The sequence below is a fragment of the Triticum dicoccoides genome, chromosome 1A, assembly GCF_002162155.2.
Source record: "Triticum dicoccoides isolate Atlit2015 ecotype Zavitan chromosome 1A, WEW_v2.0, whole genome shotgun sequence".
Taxonomy (NCBI): Eukaryota; Viridiplantae; Streptophyta; class Magnoliopsida; order Poales; family Poaceae; genus Triticum; species Triticum dicoccoides.
Window position 1 is genome coordinate 609009295 of NC_041380.1, and position 14513 is coordinate 609023807.

Sequence of the window (14513 nt, forward strand, 5' to 3'; positions counted from 1 at the left end):
TTGATACCCCCAGTTGGAGTCGTCGGTGCCTGTGGTTGTTGCTCCTTTTCTCGGCCTCCCACGCCCTCTCTTGATACCCCCAGTTGGAGTCGTCGGTGCCTGTGGTTGTTGCTCCTTTTTTCGGCCTCCCACGCCCTCTCTTGATACCCCCAGTTGGAGTCGTCGGTGCTTGTGGTTGTTGCTCTTTTTCTCGGCCTCCCACGCCCTCTTGCAATTGCTGAGTGTTGTGCTGTGCTGAGTGAGCGGCTTGCAATTGCTGCAGGGGCCGGCGGCGGGACGGAGAGGAAGAGGCAGAGGCAGCTCCTCCTCCTCCTCTAGTCCATCCACTAGTGTAGTAGTACGTATTTATCATTCCATATAGACTTCTTTATGCTTCCCAACAACATTCCATTATTTCAGGACACAAAGAAACAAGAAAAATAGTAAATTACATATCTATGTATGTATATGCTACATACATACATAAACACGGAAACACCTGAAAGAATGACCAAACAAATATATAATTCATTCACAGACAAGAAAGAAAACAAGTAAGAAATATAGCTAGCTGCTGTTCAAACTTGCAATACAAATAATGCCATTCATTTCAAATCTCCCTCTCCCTCTCCCTCTCCCTCTCTCATGGACACACAGACAAACACAAACATCATGATGGTCATTTAGCAACAAAAACACACCCACTTCACTTCAGTTCAAGTTCAAGTTCACTCCCCTAATGCATGCATCATGCATCATACAGGAGGAGCACATAGTAATAATCCAACCAACCATAATTAAATTACTTAGTTCTCAGAGCAGAGGGACCAACTACTTACTTAACACTAACTATTACAGTTAACATACATATTATTAATAATTTAATTATAATTCTTCTTCTTCCTTCTTCTTCTTCTTCTTCTTCTTCTTCTTCCTTGCGCTCCAGCAGTCCAGAAAATCACCATTGCCCCAGTCCAGTCCAGTCCAGTCCAGTCCAGTCCAGAAAATCGACACTTGTCTTGTCATGATAGCTTCTTCCTTGCGCCCAGCCCAGCTCAGCTCAACTAACCACACATCTTTCTGCAGATCCCAGCTTGTCTTCTCCCCCCTCCCCCTCCACACGAGGCTTCTTATCAGATTCAACCTTCTCCACTTTCCCTGCTTCCGCTGCATTCTCTGCTTCCACTGCACCTGCACGCCCCAGCTTATTAGATGAAGATTCTGTCGCACCTCCTACAGCCTCCACATGCCGAGGACCACTCGCCGACTTCTCTGAAATTGCACAAGAACCCAGCTTATCAGAACAAGCTTCATTCGCACCTCCAGTTCCCTCAACCACAGCGGCATCACCCGCTATTGCCTTCTCTGCAGAAACCGGCGCATCTGCAGTAAGCCCAGTTTCCTCACCGCCCCCCAAAGCAGCCACCACACCTTCCTTGGTCTGTGGTGTTTTCTCCCCCTCCCCAGGTGATGCCAGGCCCTCTTTCTCTTGTTTACCACTGGATTCTCGCACGTATCCAAAAATCCCGCCAGAGGATTTCACGCGCCCAGCTTCAGAGGGCTGCTCGCTCCTGGGCAGCGCACGCCTTCTCCTCATCACCATCGACACGATGTCGCCTGCCGACGGCTTCTCCGCGGTCCTTGGGCTCTCCAGCGTTCCCGTTGACACGGCTTTTCCAGTTCCGGCAGATAATGCATAGTATGATCTTGGAGACTCGAGCGGTCCCTTGATTCCCGTTGACATGGCATCGTCTGATGCTGGCTTCTCCTTTTGGGGCCTCCCACGCTTCACCTTCCTCGGCCTCCCGAGCCCTCTCTTGATCCCACCATCTCCAGTCGGCCTTGCTACTTTTGCCTTCTTCCTTTCTGTTTCTGTTTCGGCATCTCCACTTTCAGCAGAAATCGCTGCCTCTGGCCTCTCCTTTCTTGGCCGCCCACGCCCTCTCTTGACCCCCGCCGACGCAGAGTCTCCACCGGGCGTTGCTGCTCCAGTTTCAGCAGACCTTGCATCTCCAGCATCATCTCCAGTTTCATCAGACATTGTTGCCTCTTCTGGCTTCTCCTTTCTTGGCCTCCCAAACTTCTTCACCTTTCTAGGCCTTCCAAGCGGTCTCTTGATCCCTGTCGATGCAGCATTTCCACCTTCAGCAGGCGTTGCTGCTCCAGTTTCAGTAGGGGTTACATCTCCAGTTTCAGCATCACCAGTCCCAGCAGGGGTTGCATCTCCAGTTTCAGCATCACCAGTCCCAGCAGGGGTTGCATCTCCAGTTTCAGCAGAGATTGATGCAGGTGGTTTCTCCTTTCTCGGCCTCCCACGCGGTTTCTTGAATCCAGTTGAAGCAGCATCTCCAGCTTCAGCAGGCGTTGCTGCTCCATTTTCATCAGGCGCTGCATCTCCAGTTTCTCTAGACATTGGTGCTGGCGATCTCTCCTTTCTCGGCCTCCCACGCGGTCTCTTGATCCCCGTCGACGCACCATCTCCAGTTTTGGCAGGCGTTCCTGCTCCATTTTCATCAGGAGCAGGCGCTGCTGCATCTCCATTTTCACCAGGAGCAGTCGCTGCTGCATCTCCAGCTTCAGGAGCAGATGCTGCTGCATCTCTAGTTTCAGAAGCATCTCCAGCTTCAGCTTCAGGAGCAGATGCTGCTGCATCTCTAGTTTCAGAAGCAGGGTTCACATGTCCAGTTTCAGGAGCAGGAGTTGCATTTCCAGTTTCAGGAGCAGGCGCTGCTGCATCTCCAGCTTGAGCAGACATTGCTTGTGGTGGTCTCTCCTTTCTCGGTCTCCCACGCGGTTTCTTGATCCCCGTGGACGCAGCCTCAGCAGGCGCTTTTGATGATCCCTTCTTTCTTGGCCTCCCAAGCGGTTTCTTCATTCCCGCGGACGCAGCAGAGTAAACAAGAGTTCCAGGAGACCTTGCTGCTGGTGGTGGCCTCTCTATTGTTGGCCTCAGAGACCCTATATTGAGCCCCCTGGACGCAGGCCTAACTGCTGCTGGCGGCGTCGCTATTGTTGTTGGATTCCCAAACCCTTCCTTCAACCACCTCGACACATTTGGAGAGCCTGACTCAGTGTCTGACCCAGTTAGAGAAGAGTCTGACTCTGCATCTGATTCAGTTTCAGAAGAGTCTGCTTCTGGGACACCATCTTCTGGCTCCTTTTTCGGCCTCCCACGGCCACTCTTGACACCCGTTGACATTCCTTGTGACTCCTTTCTCGGTCTGCCACGGCCTTTCTTGACACCGGTTGACAGCCCTTGTGCATCCTTTCTCGGTCTCCCACGGCCTCTCTTGACACCGGTTGACAGCCCTTGTGCATCCTTTCGCGGCCTCCCACGCCCTCTCTTGGGCGTCGAGAAACCACCTCCTGGGGTTCCATTCTGAAAAGCAGCTTGTGACGAGCCAAGTTTCTGCTTCTTCCTTGGCCTCCCACGGCCTTTCTTGGTGACTGAGGAATTTGCGCACAGCAGAAGCTTACGAGTACGGCCTGGCCCCCTCTTGCGCTTGCGTGGGCGTCCGCGCTTTGCTCCATGGACGATCAAAGCATATGCACGCGCAGGAGTGTATTCATCATCCTTGTCATCACCACTGCTGTAGTCATCTTCATCATCATCATCATCATCATCACTGGAAGTGGAGTAATCATCATCATCATCATCATCACTGCTAATCTGTGACCCTCCAGATTGAGGAACCAAACTGAGATCCAACAAATTCTTGGGCGCAGGGAGTGCCGGCAAGAGGGGCCGGCCACGACTGCTCCGTAATCCTCCAGAAGATGTATCCAAACTGAGATCCAAATTTTCCTCGTACTCGTTGGTGGGCGGCGCAGGGAGGGGGAGGGGCAGGGTCGGCGACGCGGTGAGGAGGAGGCGGGTCGACGACTTGCGGGGCCGGCCACGGCTTTTGGTGTTGGAGGCCGGGAAGACGTAGCAAGCTCTGGCTTCTGATCCGTAGCCGCGGACGACGCCTTGGGAGACGAGGCGGCGGAGGTGGACCCTGAGGAGCTTGTCGTGGGCGGCGGGGAGGCCCTCCTTGAAGCGGCCGAGGATGAAGGCGGCGATGGCGATGCGGCCGGAGGTGCCTCCCAGCTCCGTCAGCGCCTGCTTAATCATCTGCATCGGCATCGGCATCGGCATCGGAGATGAGATCCAGCTTGAGGCCATCCATCCATCCAACTATAACTTGATTAAAAGGATAAAGGAGCTTGCTTTTGCTTACCTCGGGGTAGGTCGGCTGCTGGCTGCCGTCGGCGTCGGTGGGCGGCGGCACCGTGGAAGGAGAGGCGACCACCATCTTTCCTTGGCCCTGGTTAGGTTAGGTTTTGGGCGGATCAGCGAGAGAGAAGCCAAGCTAAAAAAGGAAGGGTAAGGGTATGAGCAAGTGGAAAGAGAGGATCTTTGCTTACCTCGGTGGAGGTAGGGTTCGGGCTGCCGCCGGCGGCGGCGGCGGCGGGAGGCGGCGACGAAGGAGGGGCGACCGCCATGCCTCCCCCTCCTCCTCCTCCTCCTGTTGGTTGGGCTGGGGTGGGGGTTGGTGGATCCGGCGGGCGAGCTTGGTTAGCGGCGGCGGCGGCGGGCGGCGGCGGCGAGGGAGAGGCGACCCCCATGGATTTGGATTTGGATTTGGATTTGGTGGTGTTGGGTGGGGATTCAGCGGAAGGAGGCCGACCTTGCTCACTATTTATTTATTTTTATTTTTATTTAGCAAAACCAAAACAAAACAAATCCAAGGGAGCCGGGCCGGATTGGTGGGCCATCATTCTTTCTTTCACTCACACACCAACAGCCTTCTTCTCTCTTTGAAAAAAATAAAACTTACAATTTTTTGTGTGTGCCCAAAAGGGATGGAATGACATGGTTCTTGTGCCTTTACCCAAGGTTGAATGAAAATCCACAAAAACTTGTCTACGACCAATTAAGAATAGGCAGAAAGAGAAGGCATGCTGCTGTGATGTGAAATTTGACATGCATAAGGCATGCCATCGTGTGAAATGGTGGTCTTTTTTAGAAAGACTCGAGATACGCCTGGGGCTTCACCAACCTTCTAGCAACCAACAAAAAAAAATTGATGCATTGATCAAACCATGGCAGGTCTTTGGTGGGGGTATACAGGTAAACAAAAACGAGTGCATTAATGACCCTTCCAAATAGATCCAAAATTTCTTTTTTGGTCATCGAGACGTCTTCCTTGCGGGGCATGGAAGACGTAGGCGGATGAGAAGCTTCGGACGACGCCCTCGGAGACGAGGCTGCGGAGGTGGGCAGAGAGGAGCGCATCGTGGGTGGCGGGGAGGCCACTGAAACGACCAAGGATGAATCCGGCGATGGTGGCGCGGCTATAGGATTTGCTCATTATTTCACTTTATCATGCAATTCTAATGCCTTTTCTCTCTTATTAATGTGCAAGATTTACATGGAAAGGGAAATTACCGACAGCTGGAATTTTGGACCTGAAAAAGCTACAACAGAGTTACCTATTCTATAGAGCTCCAAATGACCTAAAACTCCACGGAGATTTTTTATTGAATATATAAAAAAATATTGGAGCAAAGAGTTACCAGAGGGCCCCCACCAGTCGCCCACAAGGCAGCAAGGCGCGCCCTGATGCCTTGTGGGGCCCACAACTGTCCTCCGATGCCCATCTTCTACTATATGAGGAGTTTTGACCTAGAAAAAATAAGACTTTCGCGATGAAGCGCCGCCGTCTCGAGGTGAAACCTGGCTAGGCCCACTTTTGCTCTCCGACAGAGCGAATCCGTCGGGGATACTTCCTCCGGAAGGGGGAAATCGAAACCACCGACATCACCAGCGATCCTCTCATCGTGGGAGGACCAATCTTCGTCAACATCTTCACCAGCACCATCTTATCTCAAACTTTAGTTCATCTCTTGTATTCAATCTTTGTTCCAAAACCTTAGATTGGTACCCATGGGCTACTAGTAGTGTTAATTACATCATGTAGTTGATGCTAGTTGGTTTATTTTGTGGAAGTTTAAATGTTCAGATCCTCAAGCATATTCAATACCCCTCTGATCTTGAACATGTATATGATTTGTGAGTAGTTACTTTTGTTCTTAAGGACATTGGAGAAGTCTTGCTATACGTAATTGTGTGGTGTTGGTATTCGTTTGATAGATGATATGTATGTTGTTGCTTCCTTTAATGGTGTCATGTGAACATCGACTACACTTCACCATACTTGGGCCTAAGGGAAGGCATTGTAGAGTAATAAGTAGATGATGGGTTGCTAGAGTGACAGAAGCTTAAACCCTAGTTTATGCATTATTCCGTAAGGGGTTGATTTGGATCTATATGTTTCATGTTATGGTTAGATTTATCTTAATTCTTCTTTCATAGTTACGGATGCTTGCGAGAGGGGATAATCATAAGTGTGTTGCTTGTTCAAGTAAGAACCAACACCCAAGCACCGGTTGATGACCCACAAGTATAGGGGATCAATCGTAGTCCTTTCGATAAGTAAGAGTGTCGAACCCAACGAGGACCAGAAGGAGATGACAAGTGGTTTTCAACAAGGTATTTTTTGCAGCACTGAAATAAGCGGTAACAAGTAGTTTGATAGCAAGATAATTTGTAATGAGCAAGTAACGGTAACAGAAAATAATGTGCAGCAAGGTAGCCCAATCCTTTTGTGGCAAAGGACAGGCCAAACGGTCTCTTGTGATAAGCAAAGCGTTCTTGAGGGTACACGGGGATTTCATCATATCACTTCATCATGTTGGTTTGATTCATGTTTGCTACTTTGATAATTTGATATGTGGGTGGACCGGTGCTTAGGTGTTGTTCTTACTTGAACAAACCTCCTACTTATGATTAACCCCCTCGCAAGCATCCACAACTATGAGAAAAGTATTAAGATAAAATCTAACCATAGCATTAAACTTTTGGATCCAAATCGGTCCCTTACGAAGTAGCGCACAAACTAGGGTTTAAGCTTCTGTTACTCTAGTAACCCATCATATAATAACTACTCCACAAAGCATCCCCTTAGGCCCAAATATGGTAAAGTACCATGTAGTCGACGTTCACATGACACAACTAAGGAAATCACAACATACATATCATCAAAATATCGAACACATATCAAGTTAATATGATTACTTGCAACATGACTTCTCCCGTGACCTCAAGAACAAAAGTAACTACTCACAAATAATAATCATGCTCAAGATCAGAGGGGTATTAAATAGCATAATGGATCTGAACATATAACCTCCCACCAAATAAACCATATAGTAATCAACTACAAGATGTAATCAACACTACTAGTCACCCACAGGTACCCACAAGTATAGGGCATCAATTGTAGCCTTTCTCGATAAGTAAGAGTGTTGAAAGGATCGATATAGTTGACTAGAGGGGGGGAATAGGCAACTAACAATTTTTAACTTCTCTTTACCAATTTAAACTTCGCATCAAAGTAGGTTGTCTAGATATGCAACTAAGTGAACAACCTATATGATGCAACAACAACAAGCACACGAGCAAGAAAGGGATATAACATAAATAAGCTTGCACAAGTAAAGGCACGAGAGATAACCAAGAGTGGAGCCGGTGAAGACGAGGATGTGTTACCGAAGTTCCTTCCTTTTGAGGGGAAGTACGTCTCCGTAGGAGCGGTGTGGAGGCACAATGCTCCCCAAGAAGCCACTAGGGCCACCGTATTCTCCTCACGCCCTCACACAATGCGAGATGCCGTGATTCCACTATTGGTGCCCTTGGAGGCGGCGACTGGACCTTTACAAACAAGGTTGGGGCAATCTCCACAACTTAATTGGAGGCTCCGAACGACACCACGAAGCTTCACCACAATGGAATATGGCTCCACGGTGACCTCAACCGTCTAGGGTGCTCAAACACCCAAGAGTACCAAGATCCGCAAGGGATTAGTGGGGGAATAAAATTTCTCTTGGTGGAAGTGTAGATCGGGGCCTTCTCAACTAATCCCTGAGGAATCAACAAGTTTGATTGGCTAGGGAGAGAGATCGGGCGAAAATGGAGCTTGGAGCAACAATGGAGCTTGGGGATGGAAGAGGTAGTCAACTCAGAGAAGAAGACTCCCCTTATATAGTGGAAGAACAAATCCAACCGTTATCCACCAACTCAGCCTGCGAAGCACGGTACTACCGCACCGAAGGCGCGGTACTACCACTAGGGCACACGGTACTATCGCAAGTCATTGCGGTACTACCGCCCATGCAACAGAATCCAAAGTAGCCCTGATGCGATGAAGCAGGGGGCGGTAGAACCGCTGGCGTGGTACTACCACAAGGCAATGATAGTCCAGATTTGGGAAGGCACGGACATATAAAAATACATCTGTGGCAACTTCCGCTGAGTTGGGATCTGTGCAAAAATCCGACACGGTAGTACCGCATGCCTGGAGCGGTACTACCGCGTAGGGCGCGGATGTAAAAAATTACATTCGCCCCTACTTCCGCTCATGTTGCTGTGCCAGGCCAGGGCTCACGGTACTACCGCACCCGTGGGGCGGTACTACCGCGTAGGGCGCGGATGTAAAAAATACATCCGCCCCTACAACCGCTCGAGCGGCTGAGGCCGGCCAGAGGCCACGGTACTACCGCTTCCAAGGAGCGGTACTACCGTGTGATGGCCTGGCTTATTAGGGATGATAGACTACTCATATGAATAAGGAATTCCTTCTTTTCCGGTAGCCCATCCGGACAGAACTCCAAAGTTAAGCGTGCTCAGCTTGGAGTAGTGTCAGGATGGGTGACCGACCGGGAAGTTGCTCCCGGGTGCGCATGAGTAAGGACAAAGTGCACAGAAAAGACTAGTATTGATCTGTGGGGCCAGTCTAGATCCCGCTAGTAGTAACGACCACCGGCGGGTGTGTCCGGAGCGTTACAAGTTGGTATCAGAGCCGACCCTCGTGGTTACACGGATGGTTGCGGACAGGTGCGTGGTCATGTTGTTCATGACGTTTGTGACCCGTCATGGCACACGACATGGCACATGTACTGGACTGGAAGCACAGACGTATGTGCCAAGAGGGAACGTTCCTGTGGCCTGACGAGGACGTCGGTTCCTCTGAGTGGGGGTGTATGTGATGGCCTGGCTTATTAGGGATGATAGACTACTCTTATGAATAAGGAATTCCTTCTTTTCTGGTAGCCCATTCGGATAGAACTCCAAAGTTAAGCGTGCTCAGCTTGGAGTAGTGTCAGGATGGGTCACCGACCGGGAAGTTGCTCCCGGGTGCGCATGAGTGAGGACAAAGTGCACAGAAAAGACTAGTATTGATCTGTGGGGCCAGTCTAGATCCCGCCAGGAGTAACGACCACCGGCGAGTGTGTCCAGGGCGTTACATACCGTGAGTACCTGTGGTACTACCACGCCTATGGCTGGTACTACCGCAAGGCCCCGCGGTACTACCACTCTGAAGAGCCATACTACTGCGTGCCCTAGAACATCAACACTAGGAGTCCTTCATTTTGCAAAGACACGGAGAGACGGAGGATGCTCCAAAGAGCCAAAGGAAAGGTGGTGCAAAAAGGAGCAGATGTGTACGTGTTGATTCCACCCAAACCTTTCCAACGCGGACCCCCTCTTAATAGTATGGCTTTCCTATGACTCAAGTCCACCGAAAAGAAACTTAGAGAAACGCCGTCTTCGATCAGCTCCGAGGGGTACCAAATCGTCTTGTGCTTAGACACGATATATCTGAAATGCTCATTGCACACGATTAGTCCGCAAAAGCATTGTCATCAATCACCAAAACTACTAAGGGATAAACATGCTCTTACAATCTCCCCCTTTTTGGTGGATTGATGACAATACGAGATTTTCACAAAGGGATATAAAGAGATACAATGGCAATCCCACCATCTATAAAATATAGACAGGCTCCCCCTAGATGTGTGCATATTTGAGAAGTGCTTTGGACTGCACGACACACATGCTAGGATCAACACTCCCCCTATATTTTATAGACAAGGCATAACTTGCAGTAATGAACCTAACACTAAGCAAGATACAAACTATGAGCATAAAGTAAAGGACACAAGATAGCATAGGCTCAATAAGGTACGCAAGAGTGCATATGTCTTACACCATATGATAGAAGGGTCTCACAAGCACAACCAAAACAAAGCAAACGAGGTTCAACGAAGCGAAAGCAAAGCGACAAGACGAAACACAACACACGACTCACAAATCATACTCTCTCTCCCCCTTTTGCATCGAGACGCCAAAAAGGCAGAGAGGACACCTACGACACAAGTGGTGGCTCAAGCTGAAACGATCACTCGTCATGCTCCTCATCGGTCTTAGTAGTGGGGATGGGCTCCTCCTCAAAATCAGTCCACTTGTAACCCTGCTTCGCCATCCATTCAGCCTCTGGAGTGATGTGCTTCTCGGACCCACTGGATATGTCCTCGCCAAACGTCCTCAAGATCCTCTTGTTGCGGCAGCGACTCTCTTTCTGAGCAACATGAGACCGGTACTGCCCCTTGGCCTGCATGCAGAACAGAGCCTTCATCTTGTTCTTCAGTTTCTTAGCCCAAGAAGGCTCAGAAGATGAAGGCGAGTAGCCAGCAGAGCTGTCCTCATCAGCGTCCTCCTCCTCAATCGCATCTTCATCCACATCCATCTGAGCAGCCGCTGCCTCAGCACGGGTAGTAGTGTTGGCCCACTAGGGCTTGACACAGAGCTTGATGGGCTCATGACGAGTCCAGTCAGGGGCAAGAAACTCATCAGCGGGATAGAGCTTCTCCCAAGTCTTCGAGATTAACAGAAACAGGTAAGGTCCATAGATGGGTACATTATGGTTGAACACCACAAACCGAAGCTCGCACCACATGATATGTGAGACATCAAGTGGTTGCGCCTAAGTATGACGCGTCTCTTCACAAATGAGCATCATATCCACAAGATAGGCATGCACCTTGTCCTTGTCACCAATGCGTGGAAAGAGGGAGTTGCGGAAGATGCGATACATCATGTCAAGGAATGAGTTCAGCACCCACGGCTTCTTGCCACTGGGAAGCAACTTCTCAACATAGTAGGGCTGAAGCTTGTTCTTGTTGGCTGACTCGGGATTGGCATGAGGGCGTACACCAATGGGCGTGTTGAGCCCCTCATCAGGAACCTGAAGCAAATTCATGAAGTCCTTCCATATAGCAGTCAACTGATGTCCATTGGTCATCCAGGTCATGGTCCGTTCCTCAATGGGATGGAAGTGGACAGAAGCAAAGAACTAGGCCACAATCTCAGGGTCATAGTCCATGTGGAAAGAGATCACATCCTCAATGCCAAACTGCTCCACCAGATCCAAAGCCTCACCAAAATAGGCACGATGCTTATCCTGCCTCATATGATTCATGTCAATCCAGTGCACGTCCACATAGATGTTTTGCTTTGCCTTGATCACATCCAGATAGATAAGGTTCTGTTGCTTGGTCCAGAACAAGTCATTCCCTCTGAAGTTTGCACGGGGATTCACATAGGGGTTGATCTTCCCGTGAGAGACAAACTCAGCAAGTGGTATCTCATCCATGCCCATGGCGGGCTCCTTGTTCTTGCTGGCGGTGATCTTGGTCCTGCGTTGGGGGCATTGGAGCCCTCTGGAGCTTCATCTTGGTTGCGCAAATGCTTGGAGCCCGTGTCACGGCTGGGATTGGAACGGCGTGCAGGAGCACCGGAGCCACCACCTATGACACAAAAACAAAAAAACACACAAGAGAAACGAGAAGGATCAATGCAATGACCACAACAAAACAAGTGAAACAAGTAGAACTCAGCAATGAGTAATTGCCACTTGAGAGATTTGACATCAACTGTAGTATCGCATGTATGCGTGGAACTAAAATTTTAGTACCGCTCCTAGTCACGGTAGTACCGCGCCAGGATGGCACGGTAGTACCGTGCCTTGGAACGGAAGTAAAATTTTAGTGCCGCACCTCGCGCGGTAGTACCGTACGAGCGGTAGAAGCACAGGGGTGGTGCGGTAGTACCGCACGGGGCCATATCCGAACCACAAACGGATCTACGCACAACCATGACAATGGAGCGGTACTACGGTTGATCAAATCTACCAAGGGGCAACATACCAAGTACCAATTCTACACATTACTACTCTCCTACATCCTACTCTTGCAAAGATTTGGCCTACAATCTCAAGAATAACATGCATCTCCCCAAAAACCTAGAAACGAAAGAACGAACCAAAAAGAGAGAGATTTGGGGGAAACCTTGTTCCATGACAAGAGAAAGTGGTGGGGAACGATCCCACCGGACGGAATGCGAGGAGAGCGGCCGGAGACGGAGATCCGGTGAGGTTCTCCGGCGTCGTTCTTGGGCAGGAGAGAGAGAGACGGCGTGGGGAAAAAGAGTTGAATGGATATGGGGGAGTTGAAACTCCCCTGCCCGCTCTTAACTCCCACACGCTCGCGACTGCGTGGTAGTACTGCGTGTCATCGCGGTAGTACCGCCCGGGCGGTAGTACCGCTCCTCTAGCGGTAGTAAAAAATTACTGTCGTGCTGGGTGCGGTAGTACCATGCACAGCTCCTGCGGTAGTACCGTGGGAAGCCGCGGTAGTACCGTGATCCTAAGAAAATGCAAGTTTCAAAAACAGAGAAGAAAGGGGTCTTTGCAATGCAACCTTCAAGCGAACGGACACACCAAAGAGCTAACACACGAGGTAACTCAAACACAAGCTCGACACGAAGAAGGGAGAACAAAAGATAACAAGCACCAACCGCGAGACACAACCTCTCCAAGGAGAAGGCGGTGGCCGGAGCCACCTATGTTTGAGTCAAATGGTATGGCACCGCAAAGAATTATCCTTGGGCCCATGACCAAAACTCGTCTTTGAAGCACAAGTACCATCACAAATGGCTAATGTGAGAGGGTTGATCAATTTATGCATAATGGGGGAAGGGAGAGTTCATCGAGAGAACAACACTCCCCCTACGTCCATGCCCACACCTAAACAAGATAACAAGTTGAGTGTGGTGGGATATGCAAGGGTTCAAGCAACATTGCTCGAATCAATGATATTTAGCTCATGCCTTAACTCGGGAAATCTTGCTTCATCCAAACGCTTCGTGAAGATATCTGTAGGTTATCATGAGTGTTGACATAGTTGAGATCGATCTCCCCTTGCCTAATATGATCCCAGATGAAGTGATACCAGATCTCAATATGCTTCATCTTGAAGTGTTGCACCGGGTTGAGAGAAATCTTGATGGCACTTTCATTGTCACACCAAAGAGGCACTTGGTCACAAATGACACCATAATCCTTTAAAGTTTGCCTCATCCAAAGAAGTTGTGCACAACAACTACCGGCAGCCACATACTCCGCTTCGGTGGACGAGAGAGACACACAACTTTGCTTCTTAGAAGACCAACTCACCAAAGAGCAACCAAGAAATTGGCACCCTTCGGAAGTGGACTTCCTATCAACTTTGTCTCCCGCCCAATCGGAGTCCGAATAGCCCACAAGGTTGAAGTTAGATCCTCTTGGATACCATAAGCCAAAGCTTTGGGTATGAGCCAAATATTGAAAGATTTGCTTGACCGCCACATAGTGGCTTTCCTTAGGTGTGGCTTGAAACCGTGCACAAATTCCCACACTCAACATGATATCTGGTCTAGATGCACAAAGGTAAAGCAAGGAGCCAATCATGGAGCGATATACCTTTTGATCCACCGCTTTACCATTGGGATCTATGTCAAGTTGGCATTTGACGGGCATTGGAGTGGAAGTCGGCTTGACATCACTTAGCTTGAATCTCTTGAGCATGTCTTGAGTGTATTTGGCTTGGTTGATGAAGGTTCCTTCTCTTCGTTGCTTGACTTCAAACCCGAGAAAGAACTTCAACTCTCCCATCATGGACATCTTGAACTTGGAGGTCATGAGTGCGGCAAATTCCTCATTGAAAGCTTTGTTAGGGGAACCAAAGATAATATCATCAACATATAGTTGGCACACAAACAATTCCCCTTTGACCTTCTTAGTAAAAAGAGTGGGGTCAATTTTCCCAATTTCAAAACCGCGATCTTGCAACAACTCGGTAAGGTGGTCATACCACACACGTGGGGCTTGCTTAAGGCCATAGAGTGCCTTATCGAGTTGGCACACATGATCGGGAAAATAGGGATCCTCGAACCCAGGGGGTTGGTTGACATATACCAACTCATTAATGTGACCATTAAGAAAACCACTCTTCACATCCATTTGTTGCAACTTAAAGTTATGATGAGAAGCATAGGCAATCAACATGCGAATGGATTCAAGGCGAGGAACGGGAGCAAATGTTTCACCGTAGTCGATACCCTCGACTTGGGAGTGGCCTTGTGCTACCAAACGAGCCTTGTTGCGAATGATAATTCCATGAACATCTTGCTTGTTCTTGAATGTCCACTTGGTTCCAATGACATTATGGTTCCCCATTGGCCTTGGCACCAATCTCCACACCTTGTTGTGCTCGAAGTTGTCGAGTTCTTCATGCATGGCATTAAGCCAATCTGGATCTTCGAGCGCCTCATA

At 49.3% G+C, this 14513-nt stretch overlaps 1 protein-coding gene across 1 annotated transcript; it reads right to left on the reverse strand.

Moving 5' to 3' along the window:
- Positions 1 to 639: 639 nt before the first annotated feature.
- Positions 640 to 4625, reverse strand: LOC119295489 (collagen alpha-1(II) chain-like). The gene is made up of 3 exons (XM_037573924.1): positions 4387 to 4625; positions 4200 to 4286; positions 640 to 4093 (listed from the first exon to the last, which is right to left on the reverse strand). The coding sequence occupies exons 1-3, from the start codon at positions 4585 to 4587 to the stop codon at positions 1040 to 1042; spliced, it is 3342 nt and encodes a 1113-aa protein (XP_037429821.1). The 5' UTR covers positions 4588 to 4625; the 3' UTR covers positions 640 to 1039.
- Between the last annotated feature and the right edge of the window lie 9888 nt (positions 4626 to 14513).

Coding starts and splice junctions, on each gene's coding strand:
- LOC119295489 (XM_037573924.1), bottom strand. CDS start 4,587: ATGGGGGTCGCCTCTCCCTCGCCGCCGCCGCCCGCCGCCGCCGCCGCT. Junction 4,287..4,386: donor CGAACCCTACCTCCACCGAG/GTAAGCAAAGAT, acceptor TAACCTAACCAG/GGCCAAGGAAAGATGGTGGT. Junction 4,094..4,199: donor AGCAGCCGACCTACCCCGAG/GTAAGCAAAAGC, acceptor ATGCCGATGCAG/ATGATTAAGCAGGCGCTGAC.